A 21,825-nucleotide genomic window follows, 5' to 3' on the forward strand; every position below is an offset into this window, starting at 1 on the left:
TTCATCAGCCGCACTATCAAATCATTCGAAAATTCACAAAAAGAACCAATAGCATTTGTTTGAATCAGTACCAGATATTATTCATTCAAATCATACAGCTTTTCAATCTTGGCGTATCAGTTATTAGATAAATTTGAATTTTGAATCTAGTCTAATGGAACGATGATGAAAAACAATTGATGTAATCAATACGGTAACGAATGCCAGAAGTTTGGCGCGCATTTGCCCAACCCAAAGGATATGTGGCAACCGTCGCATTCGCACTCACGGCCCCTCGATGATAGCATTGACGAGGACGACTTCTTCCGTTTAGGCTAGCATTGACAATGTCCGGAATTATCTGATAGCGGAATCCGGAATCGGAATTCCAACCAATTGAGTTCTTTCAAATTTGCGTTCAAATTTTAGCGTTTTGGTTCAATCTATCTGTGTAACTATAATACATAAAAAGTAATAATATACGTGAATGGAAAAAAGAAAGAATCACCTAATTGCATTATTTACTTAAACATCTAATTACACTTCAACGTCTGCCGGTACCCACTCCCCGCAATATGAATATGCATAGCTATTGTGGCCAGCAAGGGCCTCCCATGTACACTTAATGGGGTACTACAACTTTCAAAAATTAAACTACTATTGGTTAATTATACTAGCAATTAGTAAGCTTAATACTAACAACAAGAAAGCCCAGTAATAACCAAGTACGACCATTCTTATAATATGGCTACGAAATATAGCGGTGGAAAATACAAAAAAAATGCTCTGTGTTGCTTCGCCTGATTGAAATTAAGGTAATTCTAGATTTAAAGTTTCATTGCAAAGTATCGATACGAAGAGTGAGTGAGAGAAGCGAAGAGAACATTTCTCTCCTTCTCTCTTCCGGGCGGAAGTGAGAACGGAGAAAAACAGAGACCGGGGACGCAAAACAACAGAGATTGGGAACGCAGAAAGAGACCGGGAACGCAGGGGCAGAAATGAATGAAGTTGAACATTTCATTCTGAACTAATGAACTCGAGAGTTCATTTGTAATTCGGTCGTTGCCGAAGCAACTCACCTTCGTCTTATGTGCCGACCGCGCGCGAACCCTTTCGGTCGATCGAACACGTTTTTTTGCTGTGCGAAAAAGGTGCGTGTGTTTGATCAACGGATTCCTCTGGAAAGTGTGTTTTTGCCATGCTTTTGGCCTCCGGGCCAATTTCGGGGCTCAGTGGTTAGTTTAAGGATTTTCGCGAATCGCCAACGCGGGGGCAATTTAAATCAACACGAAAAATGTGTGTCTTAACGTTGGCCGTTAGTTTGAAAAAAATTACAACCCGGCCAACGGAAGCTGCTAGAGCTGGCGTGCGAAGAAGAAACCGGAACCGCACCGGCACGCTTTAATTGAGCGCTTCCATCGAGCGCTTCCAAAAAGGCCGAAGCCTTCCGCGAGACCGGGGATTGAGGTCACAGTTTGGGTGCGTGTGCCGTGGGCTTAATTAAAGTGCGAACTTGGAAGCTGAACTGCGGTGGCCGCGTGGCTGACCGAGCCCTTGGATCGATTGACCACCACGCACTCCAAAGGACATCGACAAATTTCCCAGACGCCGCAGAAATCTTTGCGAAGCCCCGTTTTTCGCGCAAAGTTTGTTATGTAAAACAGATGATTCTCGTGATTCTCGGGTGCCCGGCCGGCCAAAGCCGAACCGTGGTTGTAGCGTGTGTTTGTGCGTACGTGTCACCGGTAGCCGGCACGGTCGCGAAGTCACTTTTCGTGCAAATTCACTTTTTCGCGATCACCGCAGACGATCGACAGACTCAGAGCACTCAGAGATCTTATGCGTCTCGCCATCCATCTCACTCTCTCTCTCTCTTTGTCTGCCGACCACCGCCAAGGTGGCTCATTAAAAACCAATTCGGTATTTTTGAAATTAGTGCCGCTGCCGGACTTGCGCTTTTTGTGGGTCTCGGCTCTATTGGTTGAAGTATTTTCGGCCACCCGGCTCTCTCTCTGTTTGGTTGGGGTTTGGCCTCGCTCCCGTCATCCCCGCTGATGATGGATATGCTGAGGGGGCCGTCGAGAGGACGTCTTAACATTGTATCGCCAAAGGTGGCAAACTAAAGTGCTAAGCGCCGCGCGTTTTCGGTCCGGTCCGGTCCCCGGGTTACGGTTTCTTATCGGCCGCGAGTCACGCACGATAGCAGCGGCAAGTCACGTGTGAGCCGTCTCGGGCTGTTCAATCGGAGACGTTGCCCCGATCTTGGCGTAGTGCCCATCGGAAGTGCTCGAGCTAGCGACCGCTCTAAGTGCGTGATCGATCACCTCGAAAAACCCACCGACACAGTACCGATCGGTGATCGTAGTGATGTGTGTGGGGTAGTCCCAGCTGCTAATCCCATCTCTTGCGTTGCTCCATCATTCCAGGGCCCGAAAATCAATCGAATAACGAAGCCCTGGGTGGCCGCAACTGAAGTGCCGCGAGGTGCCATGGTCGCCATGAGGCGTAGGAAAAGAAAATTTTAAAAATTCAAAGTGTCACGCGCGTAAGTGTCATCGAGGTAAAAGTGTGGCGGTAAAATAGTGACGACCAAAAACCGTGACGACGTGCGAGTGTGACCGACCCCCGGCTGAGTGTTGAAGCGTGCGCCGGAGTTGGCGGCTGTTATCGGCGGTGCTCGTTCCGAACCGTTCCGAAAAATTGGGGCGACCGACCCACGAAGATACGGTATTTCGGTCCCCCGTGTGTTCGATTACGATCCGACCGTTATCACCGTCCGGTGGGTTCGGGGAAGCGCCCCTCTAGAAGTCAAAGATCAAGTGGCCGACCGAAAGGGCGTGTGAAAGTACAATATTCCGCATCGGGCGGTCCGAGTCTCGTGAGTCACCATCGGAGAGGTTGGTATTTTGGTTTTAAACTTCCCCGGAACGTCCCGAGTTCTAAGTGCAGAAGATCAACAGCTCGCTGTTTGTGAGTGACGATCAATATCCGTGTCACAGTGCGAACAGATCCACATTTCCTGCCGCGAACGCGATCCACGAGTTTCTTCTCTCAAACTGGAGGAAGAGGTCCTTTGCGCCCACTTCCTATCGTATGACAAATCGCTTTAGAGTTCGAAACCGTCACGGGACCCGAAACCCCCGCGGGATTACCCCAGGGCTGGGGTCGTCTTCTTAGAGGGGTCCGTCTGTGGTGTGGGAACCCCCCGCAGAATGTCGACAAAAGTTTTTGGCAGATTGTCCGACCTGAGGATCCCGTGTTTGGCCCGGTTTTTTTTTTGGCCACAGACCTGCCACTACTTTTATGCAGTTGTTGGCACTTCTTCCTCTTTGGGCCGTTAACTTTCTCGCGTGGCCGGAATCGAGTTTCAAAGATTTCGGAGGATTCAGGATTGTCCGTGTCCGGCGCTTTTTTTCGTGAGTGCTGCAGAACTTCGCGTGGCGGCGCCCTCCGGCTGCTGCTGGACATCTTGAAGACACTTTTACATTTCTCTGCGCTCCTCCCATGTTGGTGGGGCATGTTTTGGTCCACACGACGACGTTGCTTATCTTTCGCTGTTGGTTGGTGGAAGGAAGATGTTACACGCCCCAAAGGCTGGTTGTGCTTGACCGTTGGAAAGGAGTCCCCCCTCCGAAAACACGCTTCTCCACGCGCTCCGAGGTCCAGTTGTTCGCGGTCTGACAGTTTGGCACCAAGAGCCAGAAAGGGAATTACTTCAAAAGCACTTAGACTTCCGTTCGCCTGGCCTGGCTCTTCTGAGAAAAGTCTGATTGGGTCTTGTTTGTTTGGCTGAATCGCGATTCTGAAACCTTGACTTTTAGACTTTCCGGTTCGAGAGGTTCTGCCCCTGCTGAATGCGAATCGGCAAAGTAACACTAATTCGCCCATCAATTTGCCTTAAATTGATGATCACTGCTCGAGATCCGCACTCAAAAAGCAGCAGCCCGGGGGAGACCGACTCATAAAAAAGGTGATATACCCCAAATTATAGCTGCGAATGAGATGAATCCCGCACACAGACCACCACCCAGCCAGCCAGTTTTGGGCGGCCGTTAGAATTAAAAGAATAGCGCTAGTTAGCGTATCATTAATTAACCTTGCCGGTGGCCATCCATTCTCTTCCACTCGCGATCCGGTTCTCGGTTTCCTCGCTCCAGTCCAGAAGGTGAACGGAAAAAGCCAGGACCGGCAGGACATTTGTTTCAATTTACATCGCTTCTTCGGACGGTACACGGGGCCAATTCGGATCGGCTGTCGATCGACGCGCGACTACCCCAAACCGATCGGTTATGCAACGCACGGTTTTCCCTATCACGGCCCGAACCAAGCACCGTGACCAAGGCACACACGGGCGCGTATTTAAATGTCACTTCGGAGCGATTCGCTTGGCCGGATGACACACGACGCGAATCGGATCGCGGGTTGAACGAAAGTGAGATTAAACACTGCATTCACCGTGACCGAAGAAGAAGAATAAACAAACAGAGCCGAGAGCCGAACGAATGCGGTTTTGGCAAAAATAAACAGCCCCACACTGCACGCACGCCCGCAAATCAGGTAGCTCTGATTTCGGGGGGAGTTCGACCCGAGTTTCGAGTCTTATCGAGAGGATTACCCAGCAGAAAAATAAACCGATCGTCGTTTGTTTTTCGCGAACTTCCAGCGCCCCATTTCGCAATCTCGCCGTCACATTTCGATTGCCAATTGCCGGCGTGAGTGTGCAGGTGACAGCTCTTCCAGGTGCGAAACGATGATAACTGATAACAGCTTCCGTTAGTGTATGTGTGCGTGGCACGCACGACGCGCCAAAGTGACAGTTTGGAGAGAGATTCGCACGCACACCTGCCCCACCGCGGCGCGCCGCAGTGTGATAAATGAAAATGTATATTTATGTGCCAATGACCTCTCGCAGCCACGAGCGCGACTCATCTCTCTCTCTCTCTCTCTCGCTCCCTCTGTGTTCCTCGCTCGCTCGCTCGCGCTTATCTACGCTTCGGTTTTTGTCACGCGGTTGAAACGCGAAAGGTTTGTTTTCCTTTTTTGCGGCCATTTCGCTGTGATCGACGGGCGCCCGCAATTAAATCGGTCGCTCGGGTGTCGCGAAAGGACGACACGCGCGCGACGAGGATAAATTTACGTCATACGCTAAATTATTGACCAACACACGTCAACATTGCTCCCGGGTCCCGTGGTAATGAAAATCGTTGCGGATTACCGGGTTTGAAGTGGGCAATAAATTATCCGCATCTTTTCGGCACGACCGGTGAAAGGGGTTTAACGGACCTATTAACTGATGGCTAATTAAATGGCTCAGGCAACAGATCCGGTGTGTGAGTCATCGATCGAAAGATTTGTGATGACAACTCGTCGGCTGTAAAAGATACATCAACCGATTCAACCGATTCAACCGATCAATCAGTATCGTTTGCACCGACCGGTTCATAACCGATTACGCTGAGTGGTATTGGTGGGGGGGATAAAAACATACTGCGAGATGTCAAAATGTCTGCATTCTTTCACGCTTCATGGCGTCATTTCGTTCGAGGATCCATAAATCATACCGGAAACTATCCGCGGATATTCGGTGACCCAGCGCCGTTCGCTGGCAACCTCAACCTTTCCGGTCCGTTCCGGCAAAGATATCATATCTTAAAAGGATTCGACCGAAAGTTGTGGAAAGCTTCGATTCGAAGTCTTGCTTTGCAAATGAGATGAAAATGCCTGTCGTCGCACTATGCAAATCGGGTACGTTAACTAAAGTTTAGTGTCGGATCTGTCGGGGCACCACGTTGGTCCGAGTTAGGTCGGCTACGCACTTTTTAGGTCAACAAAAGATAGTCGCGGACCTTTCATAACGGACCTAAATCCGTTGACGGTGGGAAGTAAATCGATTCCTTGATAAACAGCGCGTGTGGTGATTGCAAACATCCTGCTCCCTGCGCAAGACGGATCCGCTTAGCCGTGGAACAGGTCCCTTTGAATGTTTTATTCATTGTCAACGCGCGGGTTTCTTTTAAGCCGTTCGGTCTTTCGCTTGCTGTCCCTCCGTCCCTGAAGACCGATTAGCATAGTTTGTTTGATATTTTTGTGGTCTATTAATTTTGTTTCCTTTTCTCGTTCTTTCTTCTCCAGAGTGCGCCCGATACCCGTCCGACGATCGCAAAGTGGTGTCTGTTCCCGAAGATTTCGGCCGCGGCTCGCAGAATAGCGAAAACAGAGAGAAGGAGAAAGGGGAGCTGTACGATCGATGGTGCGATCGGTGCGCGATGGGCCTCGCGATCGCCAATCAACGGCGGCCGCATAGCATAGCGATCGATCGCACAGAAGTTCCCACCGGGCAGCAGCAGCAGGCTGCTGCTCCTAGTGTCCCTCGAGTTGACAGGGAGAAGGTTTCGTAGGGCGAGCACGGGAGGGCACGACAGACGACAACATTCCGCGCATTCCGTGGCCCCTCACCCGCGACGCCTGAGCCCCACAAGGATGACGGGACAGTTCGGTGCGCGGCTCGGGACGTTTCTACTGTGCTACAAGAAGCGCGAGAATCAGGTGCACCTAGAGCCGGACCACCACCGTCGGCTGATGATCACTTGAGGTCGCCCAGAACCCCCTTCTGCTCTCTTTCCAATCTCTCTCTCTTTCTCTCTCACACACTCTCTCTCGCGAACCTCATCTCTCCAGCTGCCCGCGAAGGTCCTTGGTCGGGGTGATTTTCCGGCGGTCCGGGTAAATGCGGCAAGCGTATGTGTGTGGTGGTGGCGTGTGGTCAGGACGGGCGGGCTCGTGAAAGTTCATGCTCGGTGGCAGGATTCGTCGGAGGGCCCTGGCACTGCTAGGTGCCCTCCTGCTGGTGATCCTCGTCTGGCCGCCCTGCTTCGCCTCGATGCCAGCCACCGGTAGACTACCACCGCCACCCGCATCGGTGCCCCCCCGGGAACTAGTGCTTCCACCGGCGAGGCCACATCCAGCCGCCATCATGTTGCCGGTGCCGCTGCCCCTGCAACCGGCGCACACAGGGCCCAGGGCCCTGCGGCGGCGAAGGCAGCAACGGCCCACGGCGGCGGCGGCGGCCGACGACGAACGTGAGCCAAGTGGTTCCCGGCCTCAGCCGTTAAGTGAATTCCGTCGTTTCATGCGCGTACTTAATCTGACCACCGATGCCACCAGCGCAGACGTCGAAGATGCTCACAGACATCCCCACACTCGAAGACAGTACTCGACGGCGACGGCGGCGAGCAGGCACGGTGGCAGTGCCAATCAAGTGACAGTGAACAGTGACGACAGTGGTGGCAGTGGGTCGCCGCCGCCGCCGCCACCACAACTCGTACTAAATTTACGGCAGCCCCACAAAAATAGCCCGCCGGCGGGCCACGATTATTTAATTGAACCGTTCGATAAAAATAAATCCCAATCGGTGGCGGCCAACACAACAAGAAGAAAGTTCGATGACACTCCTGCGGCCGCGGGTGATCGCGAAGAGGGCGGCGCAGTGATCGGTGGTGAAGCAGCTAGTCAGCCGCCCGGAGTCGGAGTGTCCCGGCGGCGCAGCAAGCGAACGGCGGCCAGCGGGAATCCTCATCGACATCAACACAGGCTGGCACCGGTGTCCGGGATGACGAACGGCACCGGGCCCCACCATCATCGTGGCCGTGGTGGTGGTGGTGGTGGCCGACACCATCAACCAAAGGCGCAGCCTCAGCCGCAGCAGCAGCAGGGCAACAACGAATCGAATCTCGAGCGCAACGAGCGGTCCGCCAACCTGTCGCACATTTCCGGCGCGACGCGCAAAATCCAGCTGTTCATCAAGAACCGCTACATCCAGCTGCTGCCCGACGGGACCGTGAACGGCACGCACGACGATCTGAGCAACTACAGTGAGTAGCGGGCCAGGGTGGAAATCGAATCGACGCTAACCCTAACTTTAAGCAGTCGCCGGAATCGAGCCTCCCGCGAATGTAGGACAGTCCGCAAGGAAGGTGACGAACGTTCCTTATCGTGGCTCGTGGCGCGTCGTAATAGTTTTGCATACATTTTGCGCCACTCGCCGCCTTGCAGACAGAGTTGTCCATTTTCTCTTTTAGAGATTTGTCAAAGAAAAGTTTTTTTTTTGCAAAACACCCAAAGCGAATGAGTGATAGATTAGCGGCACCGTTAGGTGGGACCTAGTGGCCAACACTTAATAAATGGGTGAATTAATGCCGCGACAGTGACGGGAATCCCAAACGATTCTTAGCGCCTTGATGCTGATCTGCGATTTTACACTCCGCAGTTTACTCAACGCAATTCTCGATAAAACTCACAATTTGTAATTTAAGATAACTTCATAATTTTTTCGAGTCATTTTGAATCGGATTCCAAAATTATACATCTTGCAAAGCGTTGCTACTACTGCTGCTACTGCTTTCCTTCCAAATCCGCGTTCGATCCCGTGGCCGGCCCCAGGTGAAAGGTATAATCAATCTTTCATTTTAACTATCACCTGCCAGAGGCGGACATTCCGCAGTGACGTGATTTAATCAACAGCATCACGGGAACGGGACAGAGCGTCCTTTTCAATTAAGCCACTGTCTCAAGGCTTTCATACACTCAACACTGACACGCCGATCAGATCGTGGACCTCCACTACCGAGAAGATCATTGGCAAAAAATGGTTGTACCCCAAAATGGGGCCAAAGTTTTTCAATCCCCAAACCGTTGACTAGCTGTAAAACGTTGATCTCCGAGGTGATCTTCCGTCGTAGGATCGGTTGCTAGCTATACACACATGAAAAGTAGCTCCCCACTGGGTAGGGCAAGCAGAGAGACAAGCCCCGACGCGAACAGTGGCACCGGTCGAGTTGTTAATTTCTACACCCTTTCGTGCCACTGACTTGCCGGGTTATTTTCAGTTACGTGTGAAATGCGCAGCAAGTGTGAACTGGTCTGCTTCGAAACGCGTCCAAAGCCCTTGCCACGCCAGTAGTCGTTTCAGTCTCAGCTCAGTGGCTGGCGATTAGCGGATCTTTTAGTTCGGACACCAAGAACCTGTCACCAGACACATTTCAAATCACCTTCTTCATCGAGTTTCTTAGTTTCTGCGATCAATCCAACCCAAGTGATCAATTGCGCCAACGTTTCGGTTGTAATCGATACGTGTAAACAAAGCATTCACGGTGTATGTCCCCTTTAAACAGGGACCCTCCGAACGGTGATCAATCAGAGTGTGTGACTAATTTGAATTTGCCAATTGACATGTTTCGTTTGCATACCAATTAGCGAAATTCGTTGGCCAAATATTTGTGTGACGCCTTCACGGGCAGATCGCGTCGATCACACGGCCGCTGTCGGCGAGATACGGGATTCCGGTTCCTTGGCGCTCGTGGCAGCCTGACAGTCCGTCGTGGTCCGTTTTGTTGTTCCTCACCGTGATTTATGGTCGATCTGGACTTTTATCAATTAGAAGCGGCCCTCTCGGCCCACTTGTTCTGGGTGGTTTATTATCGTTTCAAAAGAATATTAATTTATGATCCTGGACCCTTTCGGACACGACAACGGAATCGATCAGTTCGGTTGTAAAACGGTTTGGCAAGAACCAAACCCAACACCCGATGGCCTTGGGGCGCGGGATCGCAGTCCGTTTTGATTTATGAGCCTGTGGCGCAATAGTTCTTGGACTGTTCGAAAATGAAGTATTTTATCGGAACCACTCACGGAATCCGTTCCAGGAAACTTTCACTATACCGAAGCCACCGGAGTCCGGGACCTTGAGCCATCGCCAGACTCCGCTGGACACACGTTGAACTACTGCTTTTATACCGCTGAGCTAAACCTGTTGCCACTCGGCGGGGTTTATCCTCGTAACGGCTGGACCTCCTTTCGGACTGGCCCGGTGGGTTCTCCAAATTGTGCCAAATAAGCGAGCCTAAGCCTTCGATCATCGATCTCGCAGCGCCAGAGAGGGCTGCATTCCCCCCCTGCGTGGCCGTTTACCGTTCGAAGCGACCCCTCGCTGATCCCGTTGCTGGGAAGCAGACCGAAGTAGGAACTATTTCACACCCGCACGGTTGGACGGCAGGGCAGCGAGCGATTCTCGAGACACGATAAGCCGCCGAAGCCACAAACCCAGCTCAAGTGGCGGGTTGTCAAGTCGAGACTCGAAGAGTGATAGTTCCTCGGAGCCGTTGCATCCCGCTGTCAACAGGTCGAAGACGCCGTTAGCGACCACGTCACGATACGGAAGTTTTCCCCTATTTTTTTTAGAGAGAAATTGAACCAATCCAACCAACTTCAAACGTTCGACTCAGACTCGTGGTGACTTGATAATTGATCGGTACTGGCGGCGACTCCGAGAAAAGGTTAACCCGATCGCCGACTAACGATCCCCTCCGGTCGGACCGTAACGGCTCGTCCCTGTTTCCGTGTGTCACCGTGACAGGCGGGACTTGTGTGTCAGTGGGGACAACACATGCGGATTGGTGGGTTTTTCGATAAACGTGCCTGACTTCGAATTAGGGACCCCTGCTGGGCGAACCGAAGACTGTCTCGTCTCCCTTCGGCACTGAAATGGGGTGTGACATATTTTATTGCACCTCACAAAAAACACCTTTCTTTTAGTGACAACAACCGCCGCGCTGTGCGATCAAACAGTGCCCCCCAAAGGGTTACCGGGTTCCCGGCGAAGTCCTGGAGACGTGAGATGATTTATTGCCATTTGGGGCGACACAGGACGAGTTTTTGTTGCGTGTTGGAATGTCGTCAATAATTTTGCTGCCCTGACTGACACAGAATGACAGCAAGTTTGTAAAATAATAAAACACAAAGTTGAACTGATGAAAAGGTCTTACAGAATATCTATCATCGCAAAGCTTAGATTGATTTAGTGGATCTTTGAGTGCGCGACTTAGGAGACGGCGTTGCCAAGGTTACCAAGCTGTCAACCAACTCAAGTTCTCAGAAGAAAAGGCCAAGAAAGGGGAGTCCGAAACAACGAGTACGTTTCTAATGAATTGTGCAAATTGCATTCGCTCTCACTCAGTCCGTTCTGTTGCATTTCGAAAGAAGACGATCCCAAAAATAACCAGACATCTTCAGCTGACAGATTCCTCATAATTGTCCCGCTGCTGCTGCTGCCCCAGGCAGTGCACGCAATAATGTGTGAATGACAAACATCCTTCTTTTATGAGTTTTTTTGCGCCTCACGAGAAGGGGCCTGGCTGCGGAATGCAACCGAGATCCACGCGAAAATGTGGTGCGGTAGGTCAGTTGCAGCCGGCACTTTGTCAGTCAGCTGCACTTTGCAACCTCACAGACCGCCTCGCCATGCGGAACACGCGGGCCGTTACGCGGGTGAGACACGGGTTTGTTTGCTGCTATTCCTTCTGGTTCCTTTTTTTCTGTTCACAAACACTTCACACATTGACACTGTCGGTTGTTTGGACACCCCTTTCCTTTCCAGGCCAGGATTTCGCGCGGTTTGTTTGAGTTTGGCGCATTTTTTGCCCCTCGCTGTAGTCTGGTCCTCGGCCGGACTTTAGCATGCGCTGACGGGAGGCCCACCATTCACGAGATTGACCGTGAACGATGAGCGAATGAAGCGAAAGCAGATCCATTTCCAAATAAACAATGCTGGACGTAGCAAATGATACCGAAACCGAGGGGAGTCCTCCGGCAGACAGTTTGCATTGGTGCAGTCGCTCGCCAATTGCATCATGTTACGGCGGCACACCAACCATCGGATCCATTTCATCCAAGTGACCGATGGCGGTAGACATGATGACGCTCTGACTGATTGGTTCGTCGATGATGGGCTGAATGAAATCGATGAACCTTATTCAAACATTTCTTTGACGGTTCAATCGGTTATTTTCGATGAAGCTTCTCTTACGGTGTGCTCACCTATCACCGTTAGGCAGTGTTTTTGGTCTTAGCCTTTGAAAACTAATTTTAATTTATAATCAGCAAAGAACACCGATCCAGCTGGCTTCCTGTGCCAATTTCGTATCATCGACCGTAGGGCTGCTAATCCGCCGCTCAGTTAGATATCTTGAGCGGTTATTTAGATCGTTTAGCAGCGATCGTTGCGCTGCTGGCATGAGGTCCGGTTCGCGTTCGGAACATTCATTCCCACCGGCCACGAGGACTGATACAATCAGACAGCACCAAATTTGATCAATCTTACAATCAAGTTAGCTTACAGCAGGCCCCAATCAAGATCCGGTTCCTGGTGCTCCTCTCTACCGCGGCCCGTTCGTTGCGATGCTGATTTATGACTTCCGTACAATTTACTAATAGACGCATCGGAATCGCAGCATCCCAGGGATGATGTTCGATGACATACTTTTGTGTCTGCGGTCGTAACCTCGACTAGGAAGAGCGCGCTTCACGCGTGCTCCACATCCTGTGTGCGTTTGTCGGAAAATTATGCGTACCATTCCGTTGCAGACAGCGGTGTCTGGCCGATCCGATGGCGTTGGGGCGTCTGTGTGCTCACTTACGCAAGCTGGCGACACACGTAGCCGCGTGTAGCTACTACTACGGTCATCGGCCTCAGCACGCAGTTTCGGTGCGAAGAGCACCCGCGTGATTGGCATCCTGCCGCGTGACGTGCATTGCGTTCATCTTCCTTCTCCGCCGATGAGAGATCCAGGACCGACGCGACACGGTCTAGAGATCGGAGAACGATGCCCGTTCAGCTTTCGATTTCCACCGGCAAGGGGTCAGTGGGCTAATGTGCGTTTGTCGTCCGTTCTTGTTGTCGAATCTGCCCTCGAGGTCGGCTGTGCGAACCCGTAGGATACAAATTTGCATAAAGTCATTAAGACGTTGGCCACAGTTTGGTTGTTGGCACAATTGGGTGGGTGATGTACGGCCTGCGGCATTATAGTGCACGATTTAATTTAATGTCCACATTTTATGGCCTCTCTTTGAGGGTTAATGAGAACGCACGAATGGCCAGGATCCTCTTGTTAGCGACTTGGGGAGTTGTGTGAGGAAAACCTTTTCTGATTGACCGTGTCTAAAAGGTCCAATAACCCAGCACTCCATCATACCTGAGTAGTTCACGACTCCCCACAGGGGGGTACCTTAAGCAGGAAAGGATGCCGTTGGCCATGAATCACCCCGTAAGAGATTTGGTGTTAACTAAGCACGACCTCCGCGTCATTTTTCACCACTTTCATCCCGGTTTCTCGGCCGAAGTAGTACACAACCTTAATCAATTCGAAACGAATTCCCTTCCAGCGGGCAGCGGGAATTGATTTCATTCAGAAAAGGTGGCAACAACTCATAAGAGATCGGACCCCGTGGTCCGTGGCCGTGCGAGGAGCACCACATTATGCACGCCTGACGCGCGCCTGACTTCGTGAGATCGACTTTCTCATGGGTCTTCTAATTATGCGAATTGCCCTGCGGGTGGCACCGTCCCAGCGCTGGAATCACGAAGTCCGTCGGGACTTCGGATGGCGTAGCGCTAGACCCTTGAGCCGAGCTCGCAGAGCGTGCAGCAAGTGCAACAACTTTCGGTCGATGACGGTTTTATTGGACCCGAATTTCACCCCCCGGGATTACACATTGGCCACCGAAAAAAGGCGGGGTGCATTCTTCGTTACACCCCTAACAAGCTATGTGGTATGGATTTTTTAATAGATTTCGATTGATTTACGACTTCGGAGCGCAAAAACCGGTGTCCGGTGCAGGCCGTAAAAGATGAACGGGGCTGCGCTGCGTGATTCTTTCATTAGCGATCAGCTTTCATTTCGATACGGTTTACGGTTATCCACCTCGTAGCGACTAAGAATTGATATTGAAGGTCTAAAATGAAACGAAACTGAAGGGAAAGCGTTTGGGAGCTCCCAGAACCCGCTGCATCCGCGTAGTCCCTCCACCGACAACCAATGTGCCGTTGTCGAAAGACGAATGAAAGTACGATCGGTAAGGTGACACTTCAGAGCCCGTTGCAGGAGTGTCGATGAAGTGGTGAAATACTGACAACGCTGAAGAGTTCTCCTCGATTCTCGCCCGGAAAAGGTCCCACTTGGTTAACACATTTGTCCGGTCCTGGTCACAAATGAAAGGGTGGTCGCATCAAATGGGTTTTCAATGGATGGATTTTGGGGACTGTTCTTTTGGGGCTAAGTGGGGTCAGTTTGCTTGGCGTGTGGTCCACCGTCCTCGTGCACCGGCTGGGAACCAGAAGGTGCCACGGAGAAGAAGCACCGTCAAGATTATTTTGCGGTCCCGGAGTGAGCGGGTGTAGAATTGATGCTGATGCCGATGGCAAACTACTCCATTGTGGGGCCGCCTTGCGTTTGCCTTGCTGCGCCCGGTGAAAGTGTTTGCCAACATAATCTTTACCGAGATGCCTGCAGCCGTCCTCCGTATCGGTTCCCATCATTAGCACCCTCTCCATTTTTTGATCGATGCTCATGCGTGGATTGTGCATGAGCTTATCGCTTTGAGCATACTTTTCGAATATGTATGAGCACGTATCGGACGAAGGAAGGTCTTCGCCAGACAGCGGGCTACGTGAAAACCGATATACCCCACACCGCAGAGAGTGATGATTGAAAACATTTGCGCATAACCGCTTGGTCTGGTGTCAAGTCGGGGACTGGGTGTGACCCATCCTCCGTCGGGCGAGTTCCGAACCCAGCGGAGCCCCCGATTCTGCAGCCAAACACCGTTGATCCGCTACGAAACTATTTTCAAACTCGGCCCCGAGCAGGGGCCCCCACCGAAACCTGATGGGCTTCGGGCCGTCGGTCTTGGAAAACCTGCCTTTGAAAAACATAAATAAACATACGAATGCCCCGATTGGTGGTCCCGATTCGTGGTGCCAACATGCGGTAGCAGTGCAAGGGACAGTGCTAAGTGCCCGAGATCGAAGACCAGGCGTCCGGACCAGCCGGTTGATGCAACGGGTTTCCGACGTATAAACGCGCATTCATTCACAAGCTTTGCGGCAGGAGCATATCGCGGCATCGGCGACTGTCGTCGAAAGATGAGAAAGAGGCCGCTCGCTGGCCAAGACAAAGTAGCGACCACCGAATGGGCCAAGCGACCACCGACCAGTGTGTGGAAAGTGAAACGTGTGGCGGGTGCATTCGTAATTTTGTAAAAGCATAGAGCCATTTCGCGGCTCAAGCCACAGGACACTTGCCGGCCCTCGAGTCAGGTATCGCAAGATTCCGGACCTTCGAGGTTATCAGTGGGCCACCGATCAGAAACTCCAAGAGATCGCCGTCATCGGTTTGGGCAGCTGTCGGATTGGGTGCACTGGAAAAAAGGGGTCGTTGAGAAGACATGTTAACGGGCGGGCCCGGACCCGGCTGTTTCGCTTCTTACCTTCGCTTCTGCAAATCGCAGCCTTTCCACGGTAGCCGCGGACACCGCGTCGAACGGTGACGGTGATGGGGGACATAAAAACAGAATCGTTGAGACAGCAAGCGGGCCTCGTTCTTGGGTTAGCTTCTTGTTGGCTCGACGCCGGGCTTTAAGCTTCCCGGAGCGCCAGTAATGGGCACATTGAGATAAAATAAAGATGTGACTCAATCAACGCACGGTTGCAGCGATTCGATCGGATTACGGAAGATAAGAAGCTGCGCAGCAGTCCTCGACGAAGGAGTCCTCAGATAAGTTTGATAATTTGTGCGGCCGTTTTCTGTTTCGCCTATTTTTGGCAATCCTAGAAAATAGCAAACTTTGAACTGAATCTATGGACCGGCAACATTGTTGCATGGTGGACTGGATGCTTACGTTCGCGACAGCCGGTAATTGGTGGCGTCCCCCATTATGGCTCATTAGGCAGAAGGTTTCGTTTTCAGTGGAGATGAATAAAATGAAATCGATTATGGAACTCTTTGTGTTGTGATACGTTTGGAGCAAAAAAGATACTGGAACGGGCCCGGTATAGTTTTTGAATGAACTTTTCATCGCCAGTTGTAGTCGCCGACAACCTGCCATAGATGGTCCCCCGTTAGGTGGTGCCCCATCCAGTCTAGTTGCGCGGCTTACTTTCAAGGAACTCCGGATGACAGTTTACAGTTTTAATTACCGATTGTAAAACTTGATTGCGGCGCGTAAACCCAATAACTAATTTGACAGATATTGATCATCAGCCGGCTGCATGCCGCGCTCAAGCTCGCACCTTGATTTCTAGCCATTTCCTGATGCTGGAGCGGCAATGTTCGTTCATTCACACGTCCAACCGGTCCAACCCCGAAGCGAGAGAGGCCCGCGCAAACCACACCGATCGGATCCGGCCGATGAAGCTGCTGCTTCATCTGCATAAAGTTACACTTCGTGAGACCAAACTTTACACCTCCGTGTCCGTGTCCGTGTCCGTGGCGTGCCGTGGCAAGTTCCGTTCTGCACAGATCGTACCCCGATGATGTCCGAAGGTGTTTGCTGAAAAAGGAACCCGGATTGAAGGGCTCGAGAGATCGCCAAGCTAACATCTCACCTCGCCCGCATAAGACGAGCGAACAATTTCACCACTTTTCCTGTGCGGCCACCATCTTCTCCTTACTCACTTGGTCGCCGCCCAAAGACGCACTGCTGAACCGTTTGTTGGGTCAACTACAATGTTGCAAGCGAAGACTTCAGTCAACGTCATTACCGTTTGCAGGCAGTCGGAGCGACTCCATTTGCAAACGGATGCGTTACTAAGTGCCAATCGGGCGAACCGACCGAGTAGGCATCGCTTTGGCACGGGACAAGATTATTATCGTATTCGTTTTGAAATATTATTAGTGCACTGCCGCATCGCAGGATGCTTCGTGTGTGAAACCGAAAGCCAGAAACCCGCTCGGTGATAATGCTGTCTCGAAGCACGGTCCGTTTGGCAGCCGGTACCGGTCGTCAGCCGATAGTTGCATGCTGGCGGCCGGCCGAGACCTGCAGAGATTCACAAGGATGTACGGAGTTCGTAGACGAAGACACCGGTGGCCAGTGATTGATTGGGGCTGCCTGTCTTGTGCGGCGTTGACATTATGTATTTTGACCTCTTAAGCGGCGTCAGCTTAGGATTGGAAGGTAAGACAAAGAGACGATTCCACAATATTAATGATTAGCGATAAGATACTCGATTTTTTCCAACGTAGTAAGGGGGAAAAATAATCACATCAATAATTTAAAACTCAGCTTACGCAACTTATGAAATTCTACAAATTTTATCGTTCATAAGAATAAAAAGATTCTAGACACTAAGAGGTGCTCAGTGTTATTGACTCAGAGTGAAATGAGAATGAGATGAGAATGAGATGAGAAAACCTGAGAAGGCACGGTTTCCATGGTGATTTTGACAGACTGAGTTCCAGAAAGGCCGAGCCCGTCGTTTGTGAAGATTTTGCAACGAACAGAAAATTTTGGCGATACATGCCTCAACGATGACGCGATAACAATATTAATAGTCTTCCAAAATACGACTCTCACGAAGGCCATCGCAGCTCATTCCAAACACAGTCGAAATCGAAGTCTTCTGCTAACACGCTTATCTCGTCCACCTCATCGCCCATTTGCTAAACACGTTGGCAATCCAATGCTAACCGATCGTGAGGTTAAGCAACAGAGAACGTAGAAAATCGATGCGACTAGAACAACAGAACGAACGAAGCGAACTCAGAAACTATAATTCACTTTCATCGCCATCAATCGCCATCATTTTCGCCGAGACCTCGACATCCATCAGTCACCCGGGTTTGTACGACTCACGATGGCATCCGTTCGGACGATCGTAATCCAAGCGCAACCGGTTTAACGGCGACTACTGCAGATTGATCGCCAATGGCACATTATGTGCGCATTCTTACGTGACGAATCAGCGAAAGGATCTGATTGGATCGCGGCATTTTATGGGCTACACAGTTTGGTTCGGAAAAAGATAGTCCGCGAGTCATTCACCCGTCCCGAAAGTTTGCCCACCGGAATGGGGAACAGCAGTTTATTGCTCTTTTAGCAAGCATAACGGTATCTTCACGCGGTCGGCCACGGTGATTGGCTATTATGCTGTTTTATTTAATTAAAATGTGGCATAACAGTAATTTTGAAATATTTATTACTCCAAAGACTAGCGGGCCGTTCTGTTTAACTATGTTAAGGCCACCAACGGAGAAAGCGGTCAATCGGAATTGAATTTCGCATGGGGCTGCTGTTTGGCAAAACGATGATCGATGTCGGTGGTGCCTAATGAATAGCATTAGGAAGCCATAATCGATCTAATGATCATTCGATAACTGCATATTAAGCGCTCGCCCTCGAATGGATCAATCCCGAACCCGACTGCGGATCGGCGGGTATATCGCACCCCATCAATATCTGCGCGGATCAAAGTGAAATTTAATTATACGTTCCACTAACTTCTGCGGTTTGCGGACTTTATCATCAAACGCTGCGGCAGAGCCGATGGGGTGAAGTGTTGCAAATTAAAACCCGCGGTGCTGATTGAGCTTCCGGGAAGAGATGGATCGCGATTTAATGGGGCGACAATGATGGGCAATCGAACGAAACTCTCTGGAAAACCGCAGTGTCGGCGGTGTGCCGACAGCTGAACCGCGCGGACAGGGTTCCCGAAAACCCCGGGCATTTGGCGCGTTGAGAAAAAAGTTCTCAAATTACCACCGGGCATCGAGGATGCGGGCACCGCAAAAACCCACCGGGGACTGGGCGGGAAGAAAAACAATAACAAAAACAACGCTCCGACTCCGATTCGGTGGCCACGGCCAAATGTGGCCTAAATCTCTCTGTTACACTGCAATCGGGTGCAACGTTGCGTCACCCCTGGTGCAGTGATCCGATCGCGCGGTGAGTGATGAAGTTAACGACAGCTTTCCGATGGGTCGTTCCGTATCAACCCTCGCGCGGGAAATTAGCCAGGACAGAACGGTACCCAGAAGCTGCTAAAGTCCAGCTGGACACGGAATAGGAGCACATTTTTGAAATACTCCTTAGTTTTTTTTCCAGCTCGATTCAATCCGATTCTCTCCGGAATATGGCAGCTGGCTGAAAGTTGAGAACTTTGGGCGTTCGAACCCCGTGTGGACTGTCAAAGAAGTCGGAGGTGGAAATTCCGTCGAAAAAGAGCCGAAAGGTGATACCCCGCTAGGCGATCGGAATCCTGGGCGCCACGGACCGTTATCTGCGATCTAATTCTAGGCTTCAAACGGAGAAATTGAAACGAATCAATTCTCGCTCTCTATCTCTCTGGTGGACTATATTCAATTGAACGGAGACATCAAAAGTCGAGGAACTGTAACCAAGGACAACGCAATTGTAGCTCCTGTTTTCTACACACCGCAGAGGGAAGCTATAAATCCAATCACTGCTCCGTGGTTTTTGATCTACGTCAAAAGTGTCCCGAACGGTAGGGCCACATCTCGCTCTCGAGGCGCTTGCCTTTGGGCAATAATATTTTCTCAAACTCAATAATGCGAGACAAATTACTCATAATGGCCGGCTCTCGGTGTGGCCGTCGTCGGAGAAAAGCCGAAGCGCACAACCAACCTGTCAGCGGTCCGTCAATCATGACGCGCGGATTGGTCCCTACGGCGGCGCTGAATATAGAGCTCCTCCGTGGCAGTCACGAGGCAGATCACAATCACCGGCACCGACAACCACGCGAAGTGTCACCGAATTCCGGCGCGACCGGAAAAGACGCATTTCGATGCGATTCCGCCCGGGGTTGTGGTCATTGAACTCACACACGCAGCAGTGCGCAGTGAAAATATTTCACATCTCATCCTAGTTCCTAGTTCAAATAAGGATGCCCTCGGAGTGGAAGGAAGCAAGTAGAGAACTGGCCAACCCACAGAGCGCGGTGATAAGTGCATCCGCTCTCCGATCTCCGGCTCGCGAGTCTGCGTGAAACCGCAAGCCAACCGAGCAGAACGAATGGTAATCGGAAATCTATTTATTTCCCCCGCGGTTGGGACTCAATTTGCGGTGCTGGTGGTGCGTAAAACTGGACAACACAGACTTGCGGCTGCGGTGCGCAAAAGGAGGGAAATGGCGCAACCGAGGGTTGTGCCTCTCTGACCGAAGAAACACATATAAATCCTGCACACCCGTGTGTGGGGTGTGCGCAGTCAAAACATGGTCATAATCATAATCCTGGCACCCGATTTGGGGTGCGGTGTTAAGGTGATAAGGCGGCTCTGCAGTTAATGGACTTTCAATTAGGTCCGGGTGGCTTCCTGCTGGTAGTTCCCTCGTATGGTCTGTGATGAGCGGAGTGATAGAAGTGCCGGAACCATACCCTTAATCGGAACCCATGTCCCCAGGAGAGGCTATCAGTTTGATGAATTGTTTCACTCGCTGACATCCGCAGTGCAAGTGCCGGTGGCACGAATAAATTGAGAGACACAAGGCAGATTTCAGCAGCATAGGGATCTTGGAACTACGTTTGGAGTGGCGTTTAACAAGTGAAGTTTTTAAATAACAAAAATGCGCTACCCAAAAAGACACGCAAACAAGTTATCAAAAGTTAAATTTCTCGGACACGAACTACATTTACCCAAGGGAAAATGTAAACAAAATTCCTGCTACGATCCCAAACTCCCGGGCAGAACGAGACACGGCGCGCCATATTACCATCGGAATGACAGGAAAACCTCAATTTGCATACAAATTTGGTTAAAAGTCAACAAGCACACACAAAAAAGCGCTTCCTACAACATATGTCGGGCGACCAACAAGGCGGGGGCCTGTGAAGCCTGTGAAATTCCTGCCCAAAACGGCGGCCCTGCTGGGCTCGGTCGGCTCTCGCAGCTCTCGATCCGAAGGGCCCCCCGCCATTGGACGAATAATTTTATTTGATTTCGGCCCAAATATCGTTCATTATCACCTAAACGATCCTCCCCGTTTTTTTTTCTCGGGCAGTCATCGAAGGGCTCGCCGATTAATAACATGCCCGTTGGACGCCGCCGGAACGCCGGGACATTCTCACATCCGAGAACCGCCAGCTCCGCCGCGTCTGTCTACCGAATGCAACTCTCCCGGTCGCTTCTGACGCAGGGTGCGCGCAATCATAATCGCCAGGCTGGCTGGCTGTTTAAAATTCATCGACCTATTGATTACCGACGGGGCCAAAGCGCGCCACGATTTTTTACAACTGGCGTGACCGGAGCGCGGTTGACGCGGTTGCCGATTGTCGTAAACGGGCTGCGGCGATGCTGCGCTGCGGTTGACGGAGTGCGGCGTTGTGGCAACCTGAGAAGCGACGATTTATCTTACGAGTTAATTACCATTGTAAATTGGTCGATTAGCTGTTAAAACCGTTACCGGGGTAAGGGCCGTAACCGAGCACCTTCCTCGCGGGAGATGAATCTGGAGCGGTCCCGTTTTCGGTCGGCCGGGCGCCTGACATTAAGAAGTTTGTCCTCGCTGCGGAATGGGTCACTGGCATCGAATTGCCATCGACCGGTGGGTTTGGGCGGGCGGTGCTGGGTGTTGGATTCCCGAAGGGATGAATCCTTCATTTTATTGGCCTCAAACTATCGGCTACCTTCGCCCGGCGGCGATCTTTACGACGCGCGATACCCGAAGGCCACTGTATCGGGGTTGTAAACAGGAACTCTCTCTCTCTCTCTCTCTCTGTGTCTAGTGCGATGGTGATCGCTTCCCATTAGTCATCCTTCTCGCCTGTTATCGGTTGAAGCTTGCCCTTGCCGACACGTGTTTTGGAATGTTGGGCTTCGTTGGGGCTTTCCATTTGGATTACGCCCCATTCGATTCATTTCTTTTCGAATCAGTTCTTCGAAGCCCCTTGATAAAATGGGTATAAATCTGCACGCATAAAACAGCATTACAAACATTAATGCGAGTCAACATCAAACATCGACCGAACCTCATTCTTGACATTCTTGTCGGCGCGGGGCG

The 21,825-nt window shown here is 51.2% G+C and overlaps 1 protein-coding gene across 1 annotated transcript in view; it reads left to right on the forward strand.

Annotated features, from left to right (window-relative positions):
- The first annotated feature begins 6,769 nt into the window (after positions 1–6,769).
- The window catches only part of LOC131211918 (uncharacterized), a 38,761-nt gene continuing 23,705 nt past the window's right edge, over positions 6,770–21,825 (forward strand). The window contains exon 1 of the mRNA XM_058205602.1: positions 6,770–7,850. Coding sequence (XP_058061585.1) covers positions 6,770–7,850 — 1,081 coding nt within the window. The remainder of the gene's footprint in view (positions 7,851–21,825) is intronic.

This window comes from Anopheles bellator, chromosome 2 (genome assembly GCF_943735745.2).
Source record: "Anopheles bellator chromosome 2, idAnoBellAS_SP24_06.2, whole genome shotgun sequence".
NCBI classification, from domain to species: Eukaryota; Metazoa; Arthropoda; class Insecta; order Diptera; family Culicidae; genus Anopheles; species Anopheles bellator.